The following is a 23,961-nucleotide window of genomic DNA, read 5'->3' on the forward strand; positions in this document are numbered from 1 at the left end:
CAGGGGTCCTGCCCAAGAGAAGGGCCAAGCAGCTGGAATCGGGGGAGTGTGTCATCCTCAGGAGCTAAGGAGGACAAGCTTGATCAGCAGGCTGCACTGGGGTGGCCTTCTCCCAAAATCAGCTGAGCGCCTTCTCCTCTCTCTCTAGAAAACACCCTTCCCGCCCTTGGTCCACTCCCCTTCTCAGGTGGCAACTGGGGCTGCTGTTGGGACTGGTCCTCTGCTCCATCTGGTCACTGCCCACTAGGGGAGAAGGCAGACAGCCCTTCAGCCCAGTAGGGGCAGCTTGGGCCCGGCACTGCCCCTCCCAGCAATAACCACCTCCCCGGAGGCCAGCCGAGATGTCTGGCCACTTGGCAGCAGGGACTTTCTGCCACGCATTCAGAATTGCTCAGGGGCTTGTGGCTGGAGAAAAGGTGCCCAGCCCCACCCCTACCCCCAGCTGCTTCCCAACCTCTCTGTGGCAGAGAGGCAGGGAGCAACCTTGTACATACTGGGGATTGGGTGTAATTTGTTTTATTTTTTTTAATTCCATTTTGATAATTTTTTTTCCTGCTCTGGATGGTGGTGGCAAACGGGTGAATGAGTATTTAATAAAAGTTCCAAGTTTCCACCTGGGTCCCTCCCTCCTCCTCCCTCCTTTCAACTTCGGGCCCTGGTGGCAGGGCTGGTCAGATCAGGCTCTTGGTCCTGTATCCCGGGCACAAACCTCACTCAGCCTCTGTGCCTGACTGGTGGGCCTGTCCTCCCAGAGGCACAGGGGGAAGGAAGCCCTGGTATGAGAGAAGCCCTGAGGAGCTGCCGGTGCTTTCCTGCCCACAGCTGAGCAAGTAGGCTCCTGGTAGCCAAGCAAGACCAGTGTGAGCACTGCTCCCAGGCTCCGGTTGGGTCTCACGCCTCAAGACGGGTGGGCTGGAGGAACTCTGTTTTCTCTACCTTACCTTGTGTTATGTCATCAGAGCCCCTCCACACACAGCACACAATCCACTGTTCCAAGTGGGCAGAGCCCCATGATGGGGGGGTGCCTTGCCAAGGTACCCAGGGTCTCTGATGCCTGGTGCTGAAGTCCTAGCTTTGGTACCCAGCTCTGGGGGTACCCACCTAGGTGTCTGGGGCCATGGAATTCCAAAGCCACAGTCAGACCTCACTGAAAAGTACATGGTAGCACCAGACCAGCCCTGGTGGGAAGGAAGGGATGCAGGGAAAGGGACTTGGTGGAAGGAACTCTTGGGTTTGACCCTTCCTGCATGGGAACATTGCAGGGATTGCAGGTGCCTCTTTTCCTCTCTCCATTGTCATGGATGTGCCCCACCCTCTCCCCCAACGCAGACATCCTCTCCTAGGATGCATAGCAAGCTCTTTTACTCTTGCCACCAGCTCCTTGGAAGCAGGGGGAGCTGGGACATGCCCCCAGGGAGGAGTGTCTCAATTGCCTGAGCAGGCTCCTTCAACATCCAAGGCCACTGTTCGTGGCAGGAATATGCCCCAGCCCTCACAGGTATTGGATCTAAAGAAACGGAAGCACTGATGTGGAGGGCCCTGAATCACCAGCCTCCTGCTCTCAGGCACCCCTGAAGCTGGACCCCACCGTGAGCCTCACCCCCTGAGCTTCAGAATCTCTAGGTCAGGGCCAGTGGGGCCCCAGAGTGGGCAATGCTCGGGGTGCCTTTTAGAACCAAAGCCTAGGGGATGGGGAGGCAGCCGATCATGTGCCAAGTCTTCCTGACCTGGAGAGGTGCCCTGGCCCAGTTCCTCCTCCAAGTTTGTATTGTTGCCTTTTGTTTTCTTCCACTTGGGAGGAGCCCTACCACCACGGTAATGTTAGATGGTCCTAAAAGAAATGCTTTATCCAATTCCTACTCTGTGCTTTACATCCATTCTCAGACCTCTTTACAATCTATGAGGTGAGTATTTCTCCTGCTTTACCAATGAGAAACTGCTCAAGGAGGTTAAGTTATTTATCCAAAGCCTCCTACCTGGTGAGTGTGGAATTGGTACAGGACCTGCCCCCTTTTATCTGACTCCAAAGTCGGGATGGGCTTGCTTTTCCCTCATCAAGCTGCCTCTGGGAGCCCAGAAGGCTCCAGGAGCCTCTGGGGCTGAGGAGGCCTCTAAAGGGCCTCACACCCAGGGAACCAGGCTGATCAGAGTTGGGGCTCTAGCTCCCCAGGGCTCGGTCCCCAGTTCCCATGCGGGGAGTGGTGCCGCCGAGCACTGCAAGAGCAACAGGCTGGGTCCTGCCAGTGTGGGTAGCCCGCGAGAGCAGGCAGGTGGAGCTGTTGCTCCGCACCGTGGCCCTTCTGCGGTCTCTGCAGCCGTTTGCATTTCCTGAAACCGGATCTTGGTGTCAGAGCCGCCCCTGGGCCGGGCGGGCGCCTCAGCCATGGCCCTGCGCAAGGAGCTGCTTAAGTCCGTCTGGTACGCTTTCACCGCGCTGGACGTGGAGAAGAGCGGCAAGGTCTCCAAGTCCCAGCTCAAGGTGAGGGGCACCCGGGGCGCAGGGGAGGCCGGCAGGCACGTCTCATCAGCCCCTGCTGCCTGAAGCTAGGCTTGAACCCTGTGCTCCTCCTGGGGCACCCAGCTAGCCAGGGACCCAGGAGGGGTGGGAGGGCCCGTGCTGGGGAACTGGGGCAACATGGCCTAGTGGATGCTGCTGCCCCCTGTCCAGAGGCCCCAGTGAGGTGTGTGCAGGGCCGTCGCCCAGAGCCCTGGCGCCCAACTCTCCGGAGAGTAGAGGTGCCATCATGGGGTTCTGAGGGCCACGGGCCAAGCTACATCCCAGACTCCATGTGATGAGCACACGTCTCCCCAGAGTCAAGCTTGGGCACACACCCTACTCCTTCCTGCCGCTTCCTCCTGGCTTTGAAGAGAGACAGTTAGCTAGTACTTGTCAGTCACTTCCTCTCGGAGCTGAGAGAGAGGGTTCAAGAGCCTCTGGCAGTCCCAAACCAGGCCAGCTCAGTCATCCTTCGCAGGAGAGCAGCTCCTCTGGACCTTGCCTCCCAGGTGGGACAGAAGTGGGAAGGGGCAAGGACTGAAGACCCCATTATACTGCTGCCTGGCTCACCACCCCCCTCACACCTACAGGCCAGGATGGGAAACTTACCTTAGACCTTGAGAACTCAAGTAGGGAAGGGGTGGAATCTGAGCCCAGGAAGAGCCCCATCAGTGATTGCCCTGAAATTCATGCTTGGTCCTAGATAATTCCTGGGGGGCCGAAAAGTTTATTTCCTTCTTTCCTGTAGCCCTGCATTAGTGCTGCCTTCACCCTAGTTAGTGGGGAAGAAACAAGGCCCTGGGCCATTGGAGCCAGGGAACGCGGGGAGTCAGGAGCAAGGTGGGCGTCAGCCCTCTGAGATCTGCCTTAGGGGTTCATTCGTTCACTCTACAAATATTTACTGAGCACCAGCTATGTGCCTGGCATGAGGCTAGGCCATAGTATCCTGGCATCTCCCCTGCCACCCATCCCCCACAGAGGAGGAGTGCAGTCTCAAGGAAACCTCCATTCTAATTGATCGAGCTAGGAGGTGCCTGGAAACCTGGGAGAGACGGGATGGGACAGGTTAGGCATTGTACCCCACCCCTATTCCATCCCCCTACTTTTGAACTTGGACGTCCCAAACTGGTCCTATCCCATAATCGACCCCTTAGCCAGACTTGTGAGCATCCAGTAAATGATTCTTGGCTTCCCCCAGGAAGGAGAGTCAACTACCACTTTTGATCATCTGAGAGAATCTCCCAACAGACAGGTTCTTCCTTATGTTCTACTTAAATTGTCTTATTGCAGGTTATGTAATCTAGTGAGGTCTTCAGTATAGATAGAGGAAAAGCAGATGATCCAAAATCCATCCTTGTGGAAACTCCATGTCCTACATCCACCTCCCACTCTGCCCCTTTAATATCTTTCAGGAACAATCCCAACCTCCATGGTTTGTTGTCTCCAAGGTTCCATTTTCTACCACTCCATTACCTGTGGCCCTGTGACACCTCCAGGCTCTCTAAGCCTCTCATACATGGAAGATACAGCACTCCGTGGCTCTCAGTTTCCTGGGCCAATCAGGCAGTAAGCCTTCTTAGTTTGAGCCTCTGTCTTGACCTCTACCTGGGTGGATGCCTGTTCCCCACCCCCCACAGGTTGAGTATTTGCAAGGAAGATCGCCTGGGGAGCTTGCATTCTTGAACCATCTGCTGTCTTTGTACCACGTTGCAGCTCACATTGAGGCCACTGCCAGCAGCCTCTGTGGTCCCATAGGATCAATGGTAGATTTCAACCCACTCGACAGAAAACTTGTCCACTCTGGGAATCTGAGCTATAGCAGTGGGAGCCTCAGGCCCGGCGGCCGGTGGGGCAGAAATGGCAGGGCCCATGTCATAGGAGAGGAAGATAAGGAAGGCAATTCTCCCTCAAGCCCGTAGTGCTAGATACTGGAATGGGAGGAAGTAGTGATAGTGTTGGGGGTGGGGATGCCGTAAAGGCAAAAGAGCAATAGAGAAGTGGCCAGAAGTCAGAGGAAGAAGCGGATGAGAGAGACAGACCCGCGGGGCACACTCCTTCCACTGAAAGACTTGGTGAGAAGGGAAGAGATCTTGGGGTTAGCCTGTCCTTGCTAAAACTGTCTCTGGCCTTGGCGTCCTCAGTTGGGAAGAGGCAGGAGACCTGCACCAGCCCAGAGCAGGCTATGTCTGTCTGCAACAGTCACAACTTCTCCCCTGATGTGTTGGTAGAAAGGCTGCCAGCGGCTGTCCTGGGCAAAGCCGTGATGAGGCCAGAAGGAGGAGGAGGAACAGCAAGTCCTCTGAGAAGTACCCCAAGGAGTCAGGATTGTTTTCTCTGAAGAAGAGAAGGCTTGGGGGAGAGATGAGATGAGTTTTCTTCTCTGAATTCTTCGAGAAAGTATAATAGCCTTTGTCCAGGTGGGTTGAGAAATATAAAAATAGATCAATAAGAATGGCACTTCTGCCCAGAACTGATTTAGGTTGAACACAAAGTTTCTCAGGACTGTGAGCTTTTGCAGGGTCCACAGAATCTCCCTCTTTAAAGAGCTTTAGGAGTGAGTTCCCATCCTGACAGAGGGCTGCAGGGAGGGGAGCCTTGGGAATGATGGGTTTCCTAATGGCCATACCATCTTCCCTCTGGGAGCAGCTTTGGTTTTAGGCTTCATGGATGATCAGCTAAGAATTTGGCTGCCTCACTCCCTGACGGCCAGGGCTGGGGTGAAGGGCCTGAGATTGGGCGTGTGGTTGGAGCAGTGTGTCTCAGTGAGGATCCTAGGAGGCTTACCACTTCCCCTTGACCGGCAGGAGCAGGGGGAAGGCAGGGAGGGTGAACTAGGGCCTTCCCTACTTGGCTCTGTCAGGTCTCCCAGGCTCCTGAGCCTGTCATGGGCACTCAGGGCAGTCCTGGGGCCCAGGGAGGGTCTCTTGCCCACCAAGAGCCTCTGAGCTTCGGGCTGTGTCTCCTCTGGAGAGGTACAACAACCTTCTCCTCAGTAGAGAAGTTAAGAACAACTCCAGTCCAGGAATCTGATGAGTGGGGTCTTCAGCTTTGCCCTGACCCCTGTCTGCTGTTGGTCTCCTCAGTCTAGAGTGTGGAGGAAGGGGAGGATGATTCAATGATGTGCAGAGCACTTGACTCAGAGCTGTATAAGCTGAGGCCTATATTGCTCCCCAGTAGGGTGACCTTAGGCAAGTCACTGCCCATCTCTGAACCTCTGGTTTCTCATCTGTAAAGCCTGAGGGCTGAACTGGGGATCACCAAGCTCTCTGGCTAGGCTCCGAAAATATATTTTAACAAAGTACCTCAAGCAGGTGAAATTGATCCTTGATTCAGCCTCTCCTCTCCCTTTTCTGAGCCTCTGTCTTTCCTTTGATGCTGACAGCCAACCCCTCCAAGCCCCTTCTCGCTCTCAGCAGGCACACAGCTAATCCAGAGATTCCCACCTTCTAAAATTCCTGGTGCTACTCCCTCATAATAGTTTTGCTTTAGTACCTCAATGGTTGAGAAAAATACATTCAGTGACTCTTAAAAAGGATCTATATATTTTAAAAGAATCACTTAGCACCTAGATACATTTAAAGACTATAGGCCATGTAAAAAAGAGAGAAAGAGAGAGAGAAAGAAAGAAAAAGAAAGGAAAGAAAGAAAGAAAGAAAAGAAAAAGAAAAGAAAGGAAGGGAGGAAGGGAAGGAAGGAAGGGAGGGAGAGAGGGGGGAGGGAGGGAGGGAGGGAGGAAGAAAGACTATAGGCCATCTAGGAGAAGGAAATTAGTCATTCTTTTTGCAGTTAGTGCTTGGTACTTTTATGGATTCCCAAACCCTCTGTATCTGCGTCTACTCCTGAAGTCTGCAAACCACAGGACCATGGGCCTGGTGCCCATCGCATCGCTGCACCAGAGCTTTTAGGGAACTCCCAAGCCCCCAGGGGAGAACCACACCCCCACATGCCTCCAGAGGAAACAGTGAATAAATGAAGCCTCTCAAAGGTCAATTGCTGCCAACCCAGAGGTCAGGGGCTGCTTGGGTGGGTGGGGGAGACAGAGAATCCTCTCTGAGGCAGCCCAAATGGCAGCTTGTGAAAACTACAGACACCTGGACCCCACCCCGGGAAACTCTGAGTCAGTAGGTCTGGGCGGGCCCCAGCAGATTTCAGTTTCAACCAGCTCCCCAGGTGATTCGGATGCTTAACCTGAGCCAATGTAGCAGAGATCTAGCGTAGGGCTTTAGAATCAGAGTTTGACCTAGAGGACACTCCACCTCTCTGAGCCTTGGTTTCCTCCCCTGTAAAAGGAGGATAATGAGAGCCCTGCCTCCAGGGCTAAGGACTGATTGAAATCAGCAGGTGAGTTCCGCAAGCCAGCCTCCACTCTTGCCATTTCCTTTCCAGCATGACCTTCCTCTGGTCACACTCTCTCCCCACCCCCGGCCCTTACCCACACCCAGGCACAGGAAGCCTGGCAGTCTGAAGTCAGCTGAGCTCTCTGGGGAGAGTGTCTGGAGCCTTTAATTCCTCTTTGTCCTGACACCTGATGGCTAACAGGGTCGGAGCCCCTCTGCCCTCGTCTCCTCAGATTCCCCTGGCAAAAGGTACAGGTGAGGAAGGTCTTAGAGGACAGTGTGGGCCAATGAACCAAAGAGAGGAACAGCTCAGATAACTGTGTGCTGCTGGGTGGCAGGTTCTATCCTGGGGTGGGAGGGGATTTATACATCATCTCCTTGAACTCCATTTTTAGAAATGTGAAAACTGAGCCCCAGCGAGGTTCATATGCTCAGAGAGATTCAGTCCATGTCCATCTGACTTTTGTATTTTTCCTACTTCTCCCCTTGAAGCACTTAGGTTCATTCAGTAGATATTTATTGAGTATCCATTATATGCCAGATCCAGTGATAAAGCAGTGAATAAAACAGACAAAAAACCGCACACTTGTGTTGCTAACGTTCTAGTCAGAGAACACAGATGCTAAACAAAATAAGTAAAAGTGCGTGATACATGACATGGAGGAAAATAAAGCAGAAGATATCCCTATCCTTACTGTGAGGGGTAGAGGGGATAGGATTACAGATTTAAATTAGGTGGTCAGAGAAGCCCTCCCTGAGAAGGTGACATCTAAGTAAAGATCAGAAGGAGGAGAGGGTGTGAGCCATGCCGTGACCTGGGCGAAGAATGTTTCAGGTTGAAGGAATATCAACTGCCAAGGCCCTGAGGCAAGAGTGTGCCTGGTGTGTTTGAGGAATGTCAAAGGGGCCAGAGGGGGCTGGAGAGAAGTGAGCAAGAGGGATGAGGTCAGAGAAGGTACAGAGTAAAATCTCTGGAAAGACTCTGAGATTTTACTCTGAGAACCTTGGGAAACCACTGCAGCATTTAAGTTAGACTTGAGGAGTTAGTCAAAAACATGATTAACACAATGTGGGGGACATTGTGTTGAGCTCTGGAGTCAGGGTTGAGATTAGCGTCCTTGCTGCCCTCAAGGAATGTAGAACACCCAGAAATGCTCACACCAACAGGGAATAGCAAAAGAACATTATTACAGAGCAATGTAATAGCAGGGTACATTAATAACAGTGGTTAATGGCACCCTTTGTTTTTTATCTCTATAGTTTAAAAATTTTGTCATGGAAACAATATATGCTCCTGGTTAGGAATAATATAATTTTAAAGAAGTTGAAATTTACTAGAAAAGTAAAACATGTTTTACTGGTTAAAAAAATTGAAAGACAAAAATAGTGTTAAAGAAGGTGAAATTTCCTCCCCTCCCTGGGGAAGAGTGGTAGGGTGATAGCTGTTAACAGTTTGCTGAGTCTTCTAAATTTTTTCTATGTACAAATAAACTTATTAGGTTGAACTATATGAAATTGCTGATGTTTGATTGTTTTGACCTACTAAAATAGTTTAATATGGTTCAGCATAATCTTTGCACGCATATTATTTTACAAATATTTCATTCTACAGCTTGCTTTTTTCCACCTGCTAGTATAATATGCATATCTTTCCATGTCTGTTCATACAAATATAATAATAAAAATAGCTCACAACTTTTATCAAGCAATTTCTATTATTGCACTATGTACCCAGTGCTGTGCTAAGCTCTTCGTTCTAAAACATCCTGTGGAGCAGGCGCCTTATTTTCCTCAAAGAAGAGGAGACTAAGGTCTTGGAGAAGTTAAATCACTTGCCCATAAGCACACATGTGGCAGAAGTAAAATTTTCAACCACACACAGGTCCATGACTTGGTGTACCTGTCGCCTCTTGAAGGAGCCTTGGGCTGTCTCCAATACCTCATTTATTCTCCCTTTCTTTCTTTCTTTCTTTTTTCTTTCTTCCTTCTTACATTCCTTCCTTCCTTTCTTCCTTCCTACCTTCCTTCCTTTCTTCTTTCCTTCCTTTCTTTCTCTCTTCCTTTCTTCCTCCCTCCCTCCCTTCCTTCCTTCCTTTCTTCCTCCCTCCCTCCCTCCCTCCCCTCCCTCCTCCAATACCTTCTCTGCCTCTGGGTCTCCGTCTTCCTTCCTTCCTTCCTTTCTTCCTTTCTTCCTCCCTCCCTCCCTTCCTTCCTTCCTTTCTTCCTTTCTTTCTCCTTCCTTCCCTCCCTCCCTTCCTCCCTTCCTTCCTTCCTTCCTTTCACCATGCCGCGGCTTGCGAGATCTTAGTTCCGGGACCAGGAATCAGCCTGTGCCCCCCGCAGTGGAAGCGCAGAGCCCCAACCACTGGACTGCCAGGGAATTTCCCAATGCCTTTTATTCTAAACTATGCTTCAGTGAGCATTCTTGTACAGCTAACTGTTCTCTTGAGCATCTATAGGTTAGATGATTAAAAATGCTGGGGTCATGCCCAATTTTATGTTTGATACAGTCTTGCCCTCCAGAAAGACACCAATTCACATCTCAACAGTGGGGCATTTGAGTCCCCATTTCTCCACAACCTCCTCAATACTTGATAGTGTCAGTCTTTTGCATCTTTGCTAATTTGTTAGGTAAAAAATTGCACTTTCTACATGAGAAGGGAACTTACATTTGTTCTGTGCAGAGCTAACTCTCTCACTCTCTCTCTCTATATATCTCACTCCATTCTCATGGCCCCTTGCGTGGTGGGTATTATCCCCTGTTTTACTGACAATGATACTGAGGCTCAGGGGGTGAAGAAGTTTATCCAAGTCCTCATAACTAGAAAGTGAAGGTTCCTGGCCTTCCATGTCCCCCCGCATGCTTCACTGGAGTGTAGCCATTTGGCTGGGCTATGCAGGAAGCTTCCTCAAAGAGGTGCTTTAGGAGACTTGAAGAAAGATAAAGAAATGGGTAATTTGAAAAGAGGCCAGGAGGCAACAGGTAGAAATATGTGAAACTCTTAGAATAACACCTACCTCTTCAGAAGTGGGTATTTCTCTTGTGTTGGTCACCCTGGATTTTAAGTGCTAAGCATGGAGTGGTGGCACCTCTTAGAGTGTGGATTGGTATCCTATGACCACAGATGTATTAATCATGTCTTCTCTGGATATAGGTGGTAGAAACCAAACTCAAATAACTTAAAGGAGATGTTATAGATTGGCTCACATAACCAACAAAACTTCAAGTATAGTATTGGCTTCAGGCATGGCTGGACCTAGGTCCTCAAATGATGACTCTTTATACCTTGACTCTGCTTTTTTTCACTGATAGCTTTATTCTTAAGCAGGTACTTCCCACACAGGGACAAAAATGTCAGCTATATCTATCTTCTAACAGCTTAACTCTTTCCATGTATACCCATGGGAAAGAGTACACTTCTTCTCCACTAGAGGAAGCAAAAATCCCAGGGCTGATTCTCATTGGCCTAGATTTGGTCATGTGCATCCTTGAACCAAACACCACGACTCCAGTGTGCCCACCCCTGCAGCCAGGTTGGGTAGGGGTGCAAATGGCCAATACCACAGATATTGAAAAAGGGGGAGAGTTACTTCTCAAAGGAAAATCAAGCCTCCATTACCAAAATAAGGAAGGGGGGCAGAGTTCATCAGGAAGAAACTTCAGATGTCCTTTAGAACAAGAGTAGGCAAAACCAAAGATGGCACATGAGATAATTTGAAGATCATGGGAATGAGGGTTGAGGTGGGGAATCAGAGATGGCTGTCCAGAGGGAAAGGAGGGAAAAGAGAAACACCAATCCCCTTGCTGGGCCCCCCAACTTCCCACTTGGCTGAGTTGAACCCGAGGCCCAGGAGGACATTGGGAAGAAGTCTCAAACCCTTCTCCCCCTCCTCTCACAAAAGAGAATAAAGAAATGAAGACTTGGTATACACGCCATCTCTAGGATGTTGCCAGCTTCTGCCTCAGAGGAACTGATTCCAAGGTGGACTGCTGGTGGTGGAAGCAGCCCTTAAATACAGCATTTTGACTGCCTTTGGTGTGCAGAAGAGGACATAGGTGCTGTGAGACAGAAAGATGAACAGAGACCCTGCCTCCAGAGTTCATATATAGTTGGAGAATGAGGCTCAGGGTCTATATATATATATATATATATATATTTTTTTTTTTTTTTGGTTATACATTTATTTATTTATTTTTGGCTGCATTGGGTCTTCATTGCTGCGTGCGGGCTTTCTGTAGTTGTGGCGAGCGGGGGCTACTCTTTGTTGCAGTGCGCGGGCGTCGCATTGCGGTGGCTTCTCTTGTTGTGGAGCACGGGCTCTAGGTGTGTGAGCTTCAGTAGTTGTGGCTCGTGGGCTCTAGAACACAGACTCAGTAGTTGTGGCTCATGGGCTTAGTTGCTCCACGGCATGTGGGATCTTCCTGGACCAGGGCTCGAACCCGTGTCCCCTGCATTGGCAGGCGGATTCTTAACCACTGCACCACCAGGGAAGCCCCAGGGTCAATATTTTAATGGGGAAACAGCCTTCAGAGCCGGGAACAACCAGTTGCAACCTCAACTCTGCCACTTACTCTTAACCTCTCCAAGCCTCAGCATCTTCATCTGAAAAACAGAGATAATAATGTCTGTGTATCACGGTTGCAGAGATTAGATGTGGGGTATAGAAAGCACCTCATACAGTGGCTGGCACATAGTAGGTGACAATTTTTAATCATTCACACTGTCTGTGATAAGTGCTATAACAGAATTACCCCAAGACAATTTTATTGTTTTCCTGATCTCCTTGTTCAAGCTTCAACCTCTTTGTTCTAATATCATGGGTTTGTTAACCAACCCATTTCCCCTCTGTACTGTCATGGCCACCATCCCTTTTAGCCTTGTCCTCCACATCCCACAGACCATTTTTCATGCCCCTTCTTTGCTCCCTCTCCAGCTCCCTTCCATCTTTAGAAGGGCAGTGACTGGAACTGCACATGCCCTTCCTGGAGCAGACACACTGGACTCTAGGCACACTGCAGCCTGAGTCTTTGATGGTAGATGTCAGGCTTCTGCCCTTGAGCTTTGAGATCTGCAGAGCTGGATTTGAATCCTAGTCTCTTGCTCAGTGTGGGTCCTTGGGCAAGTTATTGAGTCTGTTGAGCCTCGGTGTCCTTGTCTGCAGAAAGGGCACATACCTGCCTGACGAAGTGGCAAAGAGCATGGCTGCCTTGGTTTGAATCCCAGCTCTGCCAGCCCTGTGCCGTTGGGTGAGTTACTTAATGTCTCAGAGCCTAGGGTTTTTTTTCATCTGTGAAATGAGGATATAAACACTTGTTATGTGGGTTAAGTGAAGTATATGTAAAGTGCTGAGCACAGTGCTTGGTACATAACAAGTGTACAAGTTTTAGTTTTTTGGATTTTATTGAGGTATAATGTACATTTTAATTTCAGGTTTACAACGTAATGATCCTATGTTTATATATATATTGTGAAATGATCACCACAGTGAGTCTAGTTAACATCTGTCACCATACATGGTTACACAAAATTTTTTTTCTTGTGATGAGAATTTTTAAGACCTACTCTCTTAGCTACTTTCAAATATGCAATACGATATTGTTAATTATAGTTACCGTGCTATATATTATATCCCCCCAGGACTTTTTAAAAAAATATTTATTTATTGTATTTATTTATTTAGCTGCGCCGGGTCTTAGTTGCTGCACGCGGGATTTTCGTTGTGGCATGCAAGATCTTTAGTTGCGGCACGCAGGCTCTTTTAGTTGCAGCATGCGGGATCTAGTTCCCTGACCAGGGATGGAACCCGTGCCCCCTTCATTGGGAGCTCAGAGTCTTAACCCCTGGACCACCAGGGAAGTCCCCTCATGACTTACCTGAAGTTTGTACCTTTTGAGCACCTTCACACATTTCACCTCCCCACTCCACACCTCTTGCAACAGTCTGTTCTCTGTATCTGTGAACACCTTTTTTTCCCTTTTTAAAAAATTCTACATATAAGTGAGATCGTATGGTATTTGTCTTTCTCTATCAGACTTATTTCACTTAGCATAATGCCCTCAAGGTCCATCCGTGTTGTCGCAAATGGCAAGATTTCATTCCTTTTTTAATGACTGAATAACATTCCATTGTGTCTATATATACAGAAGCTTTAGTTATGATTGAATTGAATAATGTATGCAGAAGACTCAGCCAGGATGGGGGTGGGGACAAGTGGGGAGGTGAGAGCTGCCCTTTGGCCCAGTTTTGGTTGGGGTTCAGGAAGGCAAACTGCCCTCTGTCTCAGGTGCTGTCCCACAACCTGTACACCGTCCTGCACATCCCTCACGACCCTGTGGCCCTGGAGGAGCACTTCCGAGATGATGACGATGGCCCTGTGTCCAGCCAGGGGTACATGCCCTACCTCAACAAGTACATCCTGGACAAGGTGGGGCCCCTCTAACCTCTCCCCACTTCCCAACCTGACCAGCACCCTAATACATTGCCACCCCAACTCCTCCCCCTATGAACCCCATTTCTGTCCCCTCTGTCCATCCCTGCTTTCCCATCTCCATCCTTCACCTCCCAGACACTTGCCCCCTCCTGGCTCCCCTTAACTCACTCTCAAGCTTCCTCCTCTCTATCCTAGCCTCCACCTTTCCCACGACCTTCCACCCCATCCCTGCCTAGCTTCCAGCTGTAACTTTTACAAAAGGCTCTCCAATTTCCCCCAAGTGCTGCCCCCGCTGACCTCCCAGCTGTCGCTGTCTTCTCAGGTTCTCCTTGACTGTCCACCCTCTCCTGGGCTTCCCCTTCTTTCTCCCTGGGCTGAGGGACCTGGGTTTCTCTGTGTGCAGGGGACTTGGGGGCAGTGGTTGTGAGGGAGTGGTGGCGGTAGCAGGGCTGGGGGCTGGGGTCAGGCTGGTTGGTCAGCTAGTTACCTGATCATCAGCTCAGGGATTCCTCAAGTTAGAGCCCCAACATGGCAGGGTGGGGAGCAGGGGAATAGATGACCCTAAGAAGCCAGCTGGAGCCTAGTTGGGTGGTAGAGCAGGGACGGGGCAGCCTTCTCAGCTGACTTGCCGGCCTGGTGGCAGGTGGAGGAGGGGGCTTTCGTTAAGGAGCACTTTGATGAGCTGTGCTGGACCCTCACGGCCAAGAAGAACTATCGGGTGGATAGCAACGGGAACAGTATGCTCTCCAATCAGGATGCCTTCCGCCTCTGGTGCCTCTTCAACTTCCTGTCAGAGGACAAGTACCCTCTGATCATGGTTCCTGATGAGGTAAGCCCCAGGGACTTTATCACTCGGGGACAGACCTTAGCAGAACCATGAAGGAGGCCAAATTGCTTCTGTACTTTCCCACATCGCCTTTCTTCTTTATCTCCCCACCCTGGGACCTGTTCACACCCATCTGTCTCCAGATGCTTAGAAGTGTCCATATCAGAACCATTATGCCTTCTCCCAGGAGGTCAAAAACTATACTTCCTTCAAGGCTCTGCTAGCCCTCACAGTAGGAAAATGATCTGCAAATTCTATTTACACAGAGGTGTGAATGCCTGATACATTACTGGGCATTTTAAAATGAGAACATTTAAAATCAAATGGCAGGATTTTAGGCACTGTGGCAATCTGAGAAGGATGCTATTATTAGGGGAATAGAGACCTTCCTGGGACATCTCTCCAGTTACTCCAAGTGGGCAACCAAGTCTGCCCCTGGTTTCAGATTTTCTCTTCCTATCTTCTACAATATAGGGGAGAGCCAGGGCAGACTCAGCTCAGGGCCCCAGAGAAGGCATCCTGGGAGTAGAGGCCTAGAATCCAGCCTCTGCCTCCTTAACTCATGGGTGAAGCCAGGGCAGATGCCACCCCTTTTCCAGTCACCCTCCCTCTACTCTCCCTCCTCTCTCCCCTGTCCGTTCAGCCTTCTCCTGGCCCTTTAACCCTTTTGGTGGTTGCGAAGATACCAGGGCGAATTTAGGTCTTTAGAGTAGGGTACGTGGGGGAGAGATCCACCGTATTTACAAGAAGTCCTGGCACATCTAACTGGGCTCAGATTCGTGCCCTTGCCTCTGTTTGTGGGAAGAGTGAGGGGTGCCCCTCCCCACTCCCAGCAGAGACCCAGTAGCCCCCAGAGTGAAAGTCCTGGAGAGAGTTTCCCAAGAAGCTGTTGGGGCAGTTGAGGGACATGTGTCTATCTATACAGACACCTGGCTGGCTGGGCATCTTTGTCAGACTCCTGCCAGTCAGGACGAGGTGGCCTCTCAGAGGTCAGAAAGCTGCTTGCTACTGTGATCAACATGCAGTGTGAACAAACTGAAGCAGGAGGTACCCCAACCACCACTTCCTGTTCCTCTGTAACAGGTTTCCTGTCCCTGCTCTGCTTACTCCACCTCCAGTCCGCTTGCCCTCCCATAGGGGAAGGATCCCTAAGGTTGGGGCTTGGGGCTTGGAATAAGGACTCATGGGATGCGGATCTGAATTGAGTTCTGGCTGCTACCAACTTGCTGTATGATTCAGAACAAGTCACTCCCCGCCCCCTTTTTTTTTTAAAGGAATTCCTTTATTTTTTATTATCATTTTTTATTTATTTATTTTTATTTTTGGCTGTTTTGGGTCTTCGTTTCTGCACAAGGGCTTTCTCCAGTTGCGGTGAGTGGGGGCCACTCTTCATCGCGGTGCGCGGGCCTCTCACTATTGCGGCCTCTCTTGTTGCAGAGCACAGGCTCCAGACGCGCAGGCTCAGTAGTTGTGGCTCACGGGCTTAGTTGCTCCGCGGCATGTGGGATCCTCCCAGACCAGGGCTCGAACCCGTGTCCCCTGCATTGGCAGGCAGACTCTCAACCACTGCGCCACCAGGGAAGCCCCACTTCCCCCTTTGAGCCTCAGTTTTGTCATCTGCAAAGTGAGGATATTGGATGAGAGGGCCCTTGTTCCCCTGTTGACATTTTCTATGACTTGCTGTCTCGGCCTGGCTCCTGGCCCCCTCAGCTCCCACCTCACTCTGCCCTTAATTCAAGGCAGGAAGGAGTGGGACTGGAGCTTGGGGAGGGGATGCCTGAATTGAAGTTGGGGCTCTAGGATCCCCTCCTAAATCTCTACTCAGGTGTCCTCCAGCATTTAGTTGTTTTGTCCTCTGACCCTACGCCCCGTCCTGTCCCTGGTCACTTCTGCCCAGGCCCCGGGCGCCTGATGGGAGCGCCCCCTGGTGTTCGCACCAGCGCCACAGCCTGCTGCAGCCACCAAGCCTTCCCTCCCCACCTCCAGGTGGAATACCTGCTGAAGAAGGTGCTCAGCAGCATGAGCTTGGAGGTGGGCTTGGGTGAGCTGGAGGAGCTGCTGGCCCAGGAGGCCCAGGCAGCCCAGAGCACCAGCGGGCTCAGCGTCTGGCAGTTCCTGGAGCTCTTCAACTCAGGCCGCTGTCTGCGAGGCGTGGGGCGAGACACCCTCAGCATGGCCATCCATGAGGTCTACCAGGAACTCATCCAGGACGTCCTGAAGCAGGTCAGGCCAGGCTGGGAACTGGGGGAGGACCCAGAGGAGGGTGAAGCGGGGGGCACCAGTGATGCCTCTGACTTTGCTCTGGCTGGCAGGGCTACCTGTGGAAGCGAGGGCACCTGAGGAGGAACTGGGCAGAACGCTGGTTCCAGCTGCAGCCCAGCTGCCTCTGCTATTTCGGGAGTGAAGAGTGCAAGGAGAAAAGGGGTACAATCCTACTGGATGCGCAGTGCTGTGTGGAGGTGAGGGGGACAGTTGAGGGGGTAGAGCACATCTCAAGGCTCAGAGGGGCTCCAGTGCAGTGTGAAGGCAAGGGGGTCAGGAGGAGGGTAAATGGGAAAAGCCACAGTGACAAATTCCCCCTTAGATGAGTGCAGCCCAAATACAGCTGACCCTTGAACAGCACAAGTTGGAACTTACATGTGAATTTTTTTCAATAAATACATTCAGGAGTACAGTGCCATCAGCAGTTGGTTGAATTCTCAGATGTGGAACCAGGATACTGAGGGCTGACTTTAAAGTTATATGTGGATTTTTGACTGGGCAGAGGTTTGGCACCCCTAACTCCTGCATTGTTCAAGGGTCAGTTGCATACCTGGGTACATCAAGGTTTCTCAGCCATGGCAGCAATTTTTTTTTTCTTTTAGAAAAGTAACACACTTTATTTTTTCTTCCATTTTTATTGAGCTATAATTGACATACAGCACTGTATAAGCTTAAGGTGTACAGCATAATGATTTGAGTTATATACATCATAAAGTGATAAGCACATAAGTTTAGTGAACATCCCTCATCTCATATAGATACAAAATTAAATAGAAAAAAATTATCTTGTGATGAGAACTCTTAGGATTTACTCTCTCAGCAACTTTCCTATATAACATACAGCAGTGTTAATTTAATTTATCATGTTGTACATTACATCCCTAGTACTTATATTTCTTATATCTGGAAGTTTGTACCTTTTTTCTTTTTTTTAAATTTATTTTATTTATTTTTTGGCTGCATTGTGCCTTCATTGCTGCGCGCAGGCCTTCTCTAGTTGCGGCAAGCGGGGGCTACTCTTCGTTGTGGTGCGCGGGCTTCTCGTTGCAGTGGCTTCTCTTGTGGAGCACGGGCTCTAGGGCGTGTGGACTTCAGTAGTTGTGGCACACGGGCTCAGTAGTTGTGGCTCACAGGCTCTAGAGTGCAGGCTCAGTAGTTGTGGCGCATGGGCTTAGTTGCTCTGCGGCATGCGGGATCTTCCTGGACCAGGGCTCAAACCCATGTCCCCTGCATTGGCAGGCAGATTCTTAACCACTGTGCCACCAGGGAAGCCCTGGAAGTTTGTACCTTTTGATGACCTTCATCCATTTACCTTCCCCCCATCCCCGCAACAACCTCCCTCCCCACCTCTGGTAACCACAAATCTGATCTCTTTTTCTGTGGATTTGTTTGTTTTTGAAGCATAATTGACCTGCAATACTATGTTAGTTCCCGTTACACAACGTAATGGTTCGGTATTTCTATATATTTCAAACTGACCTCCACAATAGGTCTAGTTATGATAGGTCACCATACAAAGATAACTATGTAATCATAGTTATTGACTATATTCCCCACACTATTCATTTTACACCCATGACTCACTTATTTTGCAACTGGAAATTTGTACCTCTTAATCTTCCTCAACTTTTTCCTTCCTCTCACTACGCCCCCTACCCTCTGGCAAACACACCTGTTTGTTCTCTGTATCTATAACTCTGTTTATGTTTTGTTATGTTTGTTCATTTGTTTTGTCTTTTTTAGATTCTATATAACAGCACTTTTTTTAAAAAAACCAAACTGCAAATCAAATACTAAAGTCATTGGTGAATAATGTGGACTTTGCTAAAGATTTCAGAGGAGATGGCTTCTGTCTCACTCTACCCAGCAAAACTTTCTAAAAATCCTCTTTGAAGTTCTTTCTCCTTCACCCAAATTCCATTCCCTTTGGCAACTCTATACCTCCCTATTCTTTCTCCCTTCCCATCCCTTTTCCTCCCTTGACTCTGTCCATTATTTTAGAGGCTTAAAACAATTTTAAAAACTGTAGTGAAAAAATATACATAACATGAAACTTGCCATTTTAACCATTTTGTGTTACAATTCAGTAGCATTAAGTACATTCACATGTAACCATCCCAATTATCTATTTCCAAAACTTTTTTATCATCCCAAACAGAAACTCTGTACCCATTAAGCAATAACTCATCTGCCCTTCCCTCCAGCCCCTGGTAACCTCTATTCTGCTTTCTATCTCCATGAATTTGCCTGTTCTAGGTGCCTCATATAAGTGGAATCATATAATATTTGTCCTTTTATGTTTGGCTTCTTTCACTTAGCATAATGTTCTCAAGCATGTTGTGGCATGAATCAGGACTTCATTCCTTTTTATGGCTGAATAATATTCCATTGTAAGGATGTACCACTTTTTTTTTTTTTTTTTTTTTGCGGTACGTGGGCCTCTCACTGTTGTGGCCTCTCCTGTTGCGGAGCACAGGCTCTGGACGCGCAGGCTCAGCAGCCATGGCTCACGGACCCAGCCACTCTGTGGCACGTGGGATCCTCCCAGACTAGGGCACGAACCTGTGTCCCCTGCATCGGCAGGCGGACTCTCAACCACTGCGCCACCAGGGAAGCCCAGGATGTACCACATTTTGTTTATCCATTCTTTGATGGATATTGGGTTGTTTCCATCTTTTTGCTGTTGTGAATAATGCTATTATGAACATCCAGGTACAAGTTTCTGGATGGATATATATTTTTTCTCAGGGTACATACCTAGGAGTAGAGTTGTTGAACCATACATTAATTCTATGTTTAATTTTTGAGGAACAGCCAGACTTTTCTACAGTGGCTGCACCATCTTCCATTCTTACCAGCAGTGTATGAAAGTTCCAATGTCTCACCAACACTTGTTATTTTACATTAAAAAATGTTATTATTATAGTCATCCTAGGCTCTGTCCATTTTTGTCACATAGGGAAACAGCTGTCATTGTGGAAACAGCACAGATCTAGGCAGAAATCCAGCTCCACCACTAATAGGCAGTGTGAATTGGGCAAGTTCCTGGACCTCTTAGAGCCTCAGTTTCTTTCTCTGTAAAGTGGAGCTAATAATCCATGCCTGGTACAGACTCTAGAACACGTGAAGCTCAGTAGGTGGTAGCTATTATTTTCCACTAGAATGTAAGCTTAGGGAAGGCAGGGATTTGGTCTGTTAGGCACATCTCAGTATCCCAAATGCCCAGAGCAATGAGTGGCACTCAGTAGACACTACAAACTATCTGTGGAATGAATGAATGGAGAACTTTCTCAACAGGCAGGGCTTTGTGGAAATGAACGGTCTCGATAGTGAGGACCCTGTCATGGGAGATGTTCCAGCGTGATCTGCATAAACACTGAGTGATCCCTCTGTGCTAGGCCCCATGGAGAGATACCAAGAGAACAGTCCCACCTTCAAAGAGCAAAGGATGCAGAGCTGTGGGCACACAAGTATCCCCATAACTAACCTTCAAACCGGGCCACTCAGGCTCCTGTCAGAGTGGGAGGGGTGCCCGGGGAGGATGGTCAGCCAGCGGGGGTAGGGGCTGGAGCTGCAGCCCCCCTGGGGCAGGTGTGGCCCTGACTCCAGTGAAGCCAGCCTGTCTGGGGCCGTCCACCCTCTCTCAGGTGCTGCCCGACCGAGAAGGGAAGCGCTGCATGTTCTGTGTGAAGACTGCCTCCCGCACGTACGAGATGAGCGCCTCAGACACGCGCCAGCGCCAGGAATGGACGGCTGGTGAGTGCTCGCTGGGTGGCCTGGACCTGGCTGGGCCTCAGTCGCCTCATCTGTGAAAAGGGGGTGACAGCATTTTGCCCAGCGGGAGGCTGGGCACTGGACACGGGCAACTCCTAAGGCCCCTTTCTGGCGGTGGGTCACCTCGAGGCTGCCCTGCCCCCGGCCAGCCCCTCCCGCTCCCTCTGCAGCCATCCAGACGGCGATCCGGCTGCAGGCCGAGGGGAAGATGTCGCTGCACAAGGACCTGAAGCAGAAGCGGCGCGAGCAGCGGGAGCAGCGGGAGCGGCGCCGGGCGGCCAAGGAGGAGGAGATGCTGCGGCTGCAGCAGCTACAGGAGGAGAAGGAGCGGAAGCTGCAGGAGCTGGAGCTGCTGCAGGAGGCGCAGCGGCAGGCCGAGCGCCTGCTGCAGGAGGAGGAGGAGCGGCGCCGCAGCCAGCACCGCGAGCTGCAACAGGCGCTCGAGGGCCAACTGCGCGAGGCTGAGCAGGTGGGGCCGCACAGCCCAGGAGGCGGTGGGCTGAGGGGCGTGGTGCGGTCAGGCCTGGGAGCTGAGCACTGGGGGCGGGGCCTGGGGCGGAGCCTTGGTCGAGGGCGTAGCCACGCATTGAGGGATGCAAGTGGAGGCGGGGCTTGTCTTGAGGGATTTGGGGGACAGAGCCTGTAGGTTTCAAGGATGGGTATGGGACGGGGCCTGTGGGATAGGAACCTGGCCGAGGGATGGCTTGAGAGGAGAGACGGCAGGGGGCGGGGCCTGAGCCTACGAAATGGGAGGGTCGGACCTGAGTGCTAGGTGTAGAGTGGGACCTGGCTCAGAAACCTCGGCTGGGGGCGGGACTTGGACAGATGAGCTGCTAAAGACGGTGTGATTGGGGATGAGTTTGGACCAAGGCTGGACTAGGTTGGATTAGACTTGATCTGAGTTTATAATGAAACCAGTTTGGGGAATGCAGGATGGGAGGAAGGCAGGATGAATGTGGAGGCGGACTAAGCGTGTAGAGGCAATTAGATTTAGGATTTAAGAGATCTAGATCTGGAGTCAGACACTGGATTCAATCCCAGCTCTGCCTCTTAGGAACCCTGTGATCCCAGGCAAGTTCCTCAGCCTTTCTGTGCCTCAATTACCTGTGACATGTTCATGCCAATAGAACTTGGCTTATAGAGGTATGGAAAGGTGGATCAACTAAGGAAACAGTTTGAGTTATAATTGTTATAACAATTATAATTATTGTCATTCCCTTCCAAGCACTACCCTAATTATAATTATAAAACGTTATATTATAATGTATAATAATAACTATTAAGGCTGGTGCTAAAAAGGGGATGACTTGAGCCCCTTTCCCTCATGTAGTTCACTGATCATTATCTGAGTTAGTCAGGCTTGCAGAGGAGATCAGATCAGGAAACGCTGACATGAAGGAACTCCCCAGACCCTCAACCAGAGATAAGTAGTTGGGCTGGCCTAGCAAAGCCCTGGGGAAAGGAGCAGCATACTTGCTGCCTCTCTCCCCCATGCCCCTATTGACCTGGCTCCATTTCCCGAGCAGGCAAGGGCCTCCATGCAGGCTGAGATGGAGCTGAAGAAGGAGGAGGCTGCCCGGCAGCGGCAGCGCATCGAGGAGCTGGAGGAGATGCAGCAGAGGCTTCAGGAGGCCCTGCAACTGGAGGTGAAAGCTCGGCAGGACGAGGAGGCCGTGCGCCTAGCCCAGACCAGGTAGAGCTGAGGGGCCCCTTCTGCTTCCCCTCCCTGACTTCCCAACACCCGCCCCCCACCCCATTTGCCGAGCACCTGCGAGGTGCCTTGGCTCTGGAGGTGACACAGTGGATGCCTGGCAGACTGCTGGAGGAGGAGGAGGAGAAGTTGAAGCAGCTGCTGCAGCTGAAGGAGAAACAGGAGCGCTATATTGAGCGGGCACAGCAGGAGAAGCAGGAACTGCAGCAGGAGATGGCCCTGCAGAGCCGCTCCCTGCAGCAGGCCCAGCAGCAGTTGGAGGAGGTGCGACAGAACCGGCAGAGAGCCGACGAGGACGTGGAGGTGAGGCCTGGGGTGGAGCAGGTTGGAGGCTGCCAGGTGAACAAGGGTGAGCGCGCGTTAACGCACAGGCTCTGGAACCTTCCCTCAAGCTCTATCCCTCAGGCTCCATCATTGCCTGGCTGTGTGACCTCTGACAAGTTGCCTAACCTCTCTGAGTTCCAAGTCCCTTATCTGAGAAAAGGGACTGGTAATAGCATTGCTATGAAGATTAAATGAGATAACACGTGAAACTAAGTATGTAGTAAGCACTGAAGAAACCTTAGCTATGACTTTTATCATTGTTATTAATCTGGGCAAAAATTTTTCCTCCTACTCTTCCAGCCCCTACTTTGCTATCCCTGTACTTTGGCTCCACTCTTTGGAGCCTGAATCTCCATAGAAGAAGACTTTCTTTTAAACTTTTGATGTTTTGTTTTTATTAATATTGATTATTTTCTGTTGCTGTCTTGGCCTACATGGTCATTGTAAAAAATTCAAACATAGAAATAAGTATCAAAGAAAGGGAAAGTTCCTCTATGATTCCCCACCCCACAACCGCTGCTAATGGCTGGGTGAACACTGGAGCAGAGGTTTTTGCATTAGGTCTTGGGAAGGTGGTGTAATGCAGTGGTTCAGAGCTCCGTGTATGTCCCTGGGCAAGGCACTTAACCTCTTTTGAATTTGTTTGTTGTTAACTTCTGCTCTGGAAGTTAAATAAGATATTAGTACATCTTAGCTGCTTAATATGTGGAAACTGTGATTATTTCTGACCTTTTGAGGGCCTGTGAGTCCCCTGAAATTGGATGCCAACTCTATTCATATACATAACTCTTTATGAACATACATGCGTTTTTCTGGGAAGATGATCAATAGCCTTTGTCAGATCCTAAGGGGTGTGTGAACCTGAAAAGGTCAAGACTCTGTCATGGAGGGTGGCTCTGACCCACTCCTCCCCGGTCCTGCCCCCACAGGCTGCACAGCGGAAGTTGCGCCAGGCCAGCACGAACGTGAAACACTGGAATGTCCAGATGAACCGGCTTATGCATCCAATTGAACCTGGAGGTGAGAAGGGTTAGACCCTGGAGCTTTTCCTGGAGCGGAGAGGGAGAAGGGAGGGTGGAAGGGATACCCCCAGATCTACAGAGCCAGCACAGGACTGCAGGTCAGTGGGTTCTCCTCTCCCCCAAGGGCTGAGACAAGGCCCCTCAACTTCTCCCCTTTGCATGCACCTTGCTCCTTCCTCATACCCGCCTTTTTTTCTGCCAGACAAGCGTCCCACCACCAGCAGCTCCTTCACAGGCTTCCAGGCCCCTCTACTCGCCCGCCGTGACTCCTCCCTAAAACGCCTGACTCACCGGGGATCCCACGACAACAAGACCCCCTCACCCAGCATCAGTGAGCAGCAGACGTCCCTCAATTGTGAGGAAGAGGTGCCCATCTCAGCTTCCGCCCCTCAGGAAGATAAAGTGGACCCAGCACCAGAAAACTAACCTCTGCTAGCCTCTTTCCCCCAACTTCATGCCTACTAGGACCTGGCCACAGCTGGCCTGTGGGTAACACCAGCCCCTGCAGAAGAAGGAGCTACAGCCCTTGTGCCAAGGGCCCAGGCCCTCCAACCATGAAACAGTCCAGAATGGAACCTGGTTCATTTTTTTGCGCCAGCCCCAGGCCCCAGACCACTGAGGCTGTCAGGGGTGTTGATCCTTGAGAACTTGACCCCAAGGACTCTATGCCCTAGACTGGGAAAGAGAGTCAACAAGCAAGCCAGGGGCCATCTGTCCCCAGACTGCCACCAAGTTGTGGAGGCACATTTCCAAATAAAATCAGCTCTTGGGATAAA

At 50.4% G+C, this 23,961-nt stretch overlaps 1 protein-coding gene across 2 annotated transcripts; it reads left to right on the forward strand.

Moving 5' to 3' along the window:
- The first annotated feature begins 2,349 nt into the window (after nt 1–2,349).
- DEF6 (DEF6 guanine nucleotide exchange factor) lies at nt 2,350–23,961 on the forward strand. 2 transcript variants are annotated; one of them, XM_007109919.1, is made up of 11 exons: nt 2,350–2,479; nt 13,120–13,260; nt 13,910–14,095; nt 16,079–16,315; nt 16,405–16,551; nt 20,002–20,110; nt 20,299–20,597; nt 21,655–21,821; nt 21,944–22,142; nt 23,093–23,183; nt 23,388–23,961. In XM_007109919.1, the coding sequence occupies exons 1-11, from the start codon at nt 2,384–2,386 to the stop codon at nt 23,609–23,611; spliced, it is 1,896 nt and encodes a 631-aa protein (XP_007109981.1). In that variant the 5' UTR covers nt 2,350–2,383; the 3' UTR covers nt 23,612–23,961. The 2 variants fall into 2 exon arrangements, with proteins under 2 accessions (XP_007109981.1, XP_054935871.1); XM_055079896.1 differs by lacking the exon at nt 13,910–14,095 and having other exon boundaries at nt 2,360–2,479.

The sequence above is a fragment of the Physeter macrocephalus genome, chromosome 18, assembly GCF_002837175.3.
Source record: "Physeter macrocephalus isolate SW-GA chromosome 18, ASM283717v5, whole genome shotgun sequence".
In the NCBI taxonomy this organism is placed as follows: domain Eukaryota; kingdom Metazoa; phylum Chordata; class Mammalia; order Artiodactyla; family Physeteridae; genus Physeter; species Physeter macrocephalus.

Coding starts and splice junctions, on each gene's coding strand:
- DEF6 (XM_007109919.1), top strand. CDS start 2,384: ATGGCCCTGCGCAAGGAGCTGCTTAAGTCCGTCTGGTACGCTTTCACC. Junction 16,316..16,404: donor TCCAGGACGTCCTGAAGCAG/GTCAGGCCAGGC, acceptor TCTGGCTGGCAG/GGCTACCTGTGGAAGCGAGG. Junction 22,143..23,092: donor GAGCCGACGAGGACGTGGAG/GTGAGGCCTGGG, acceptor CTGCCCCCACAG/GCTGCACAGCGGAAGTTGCG.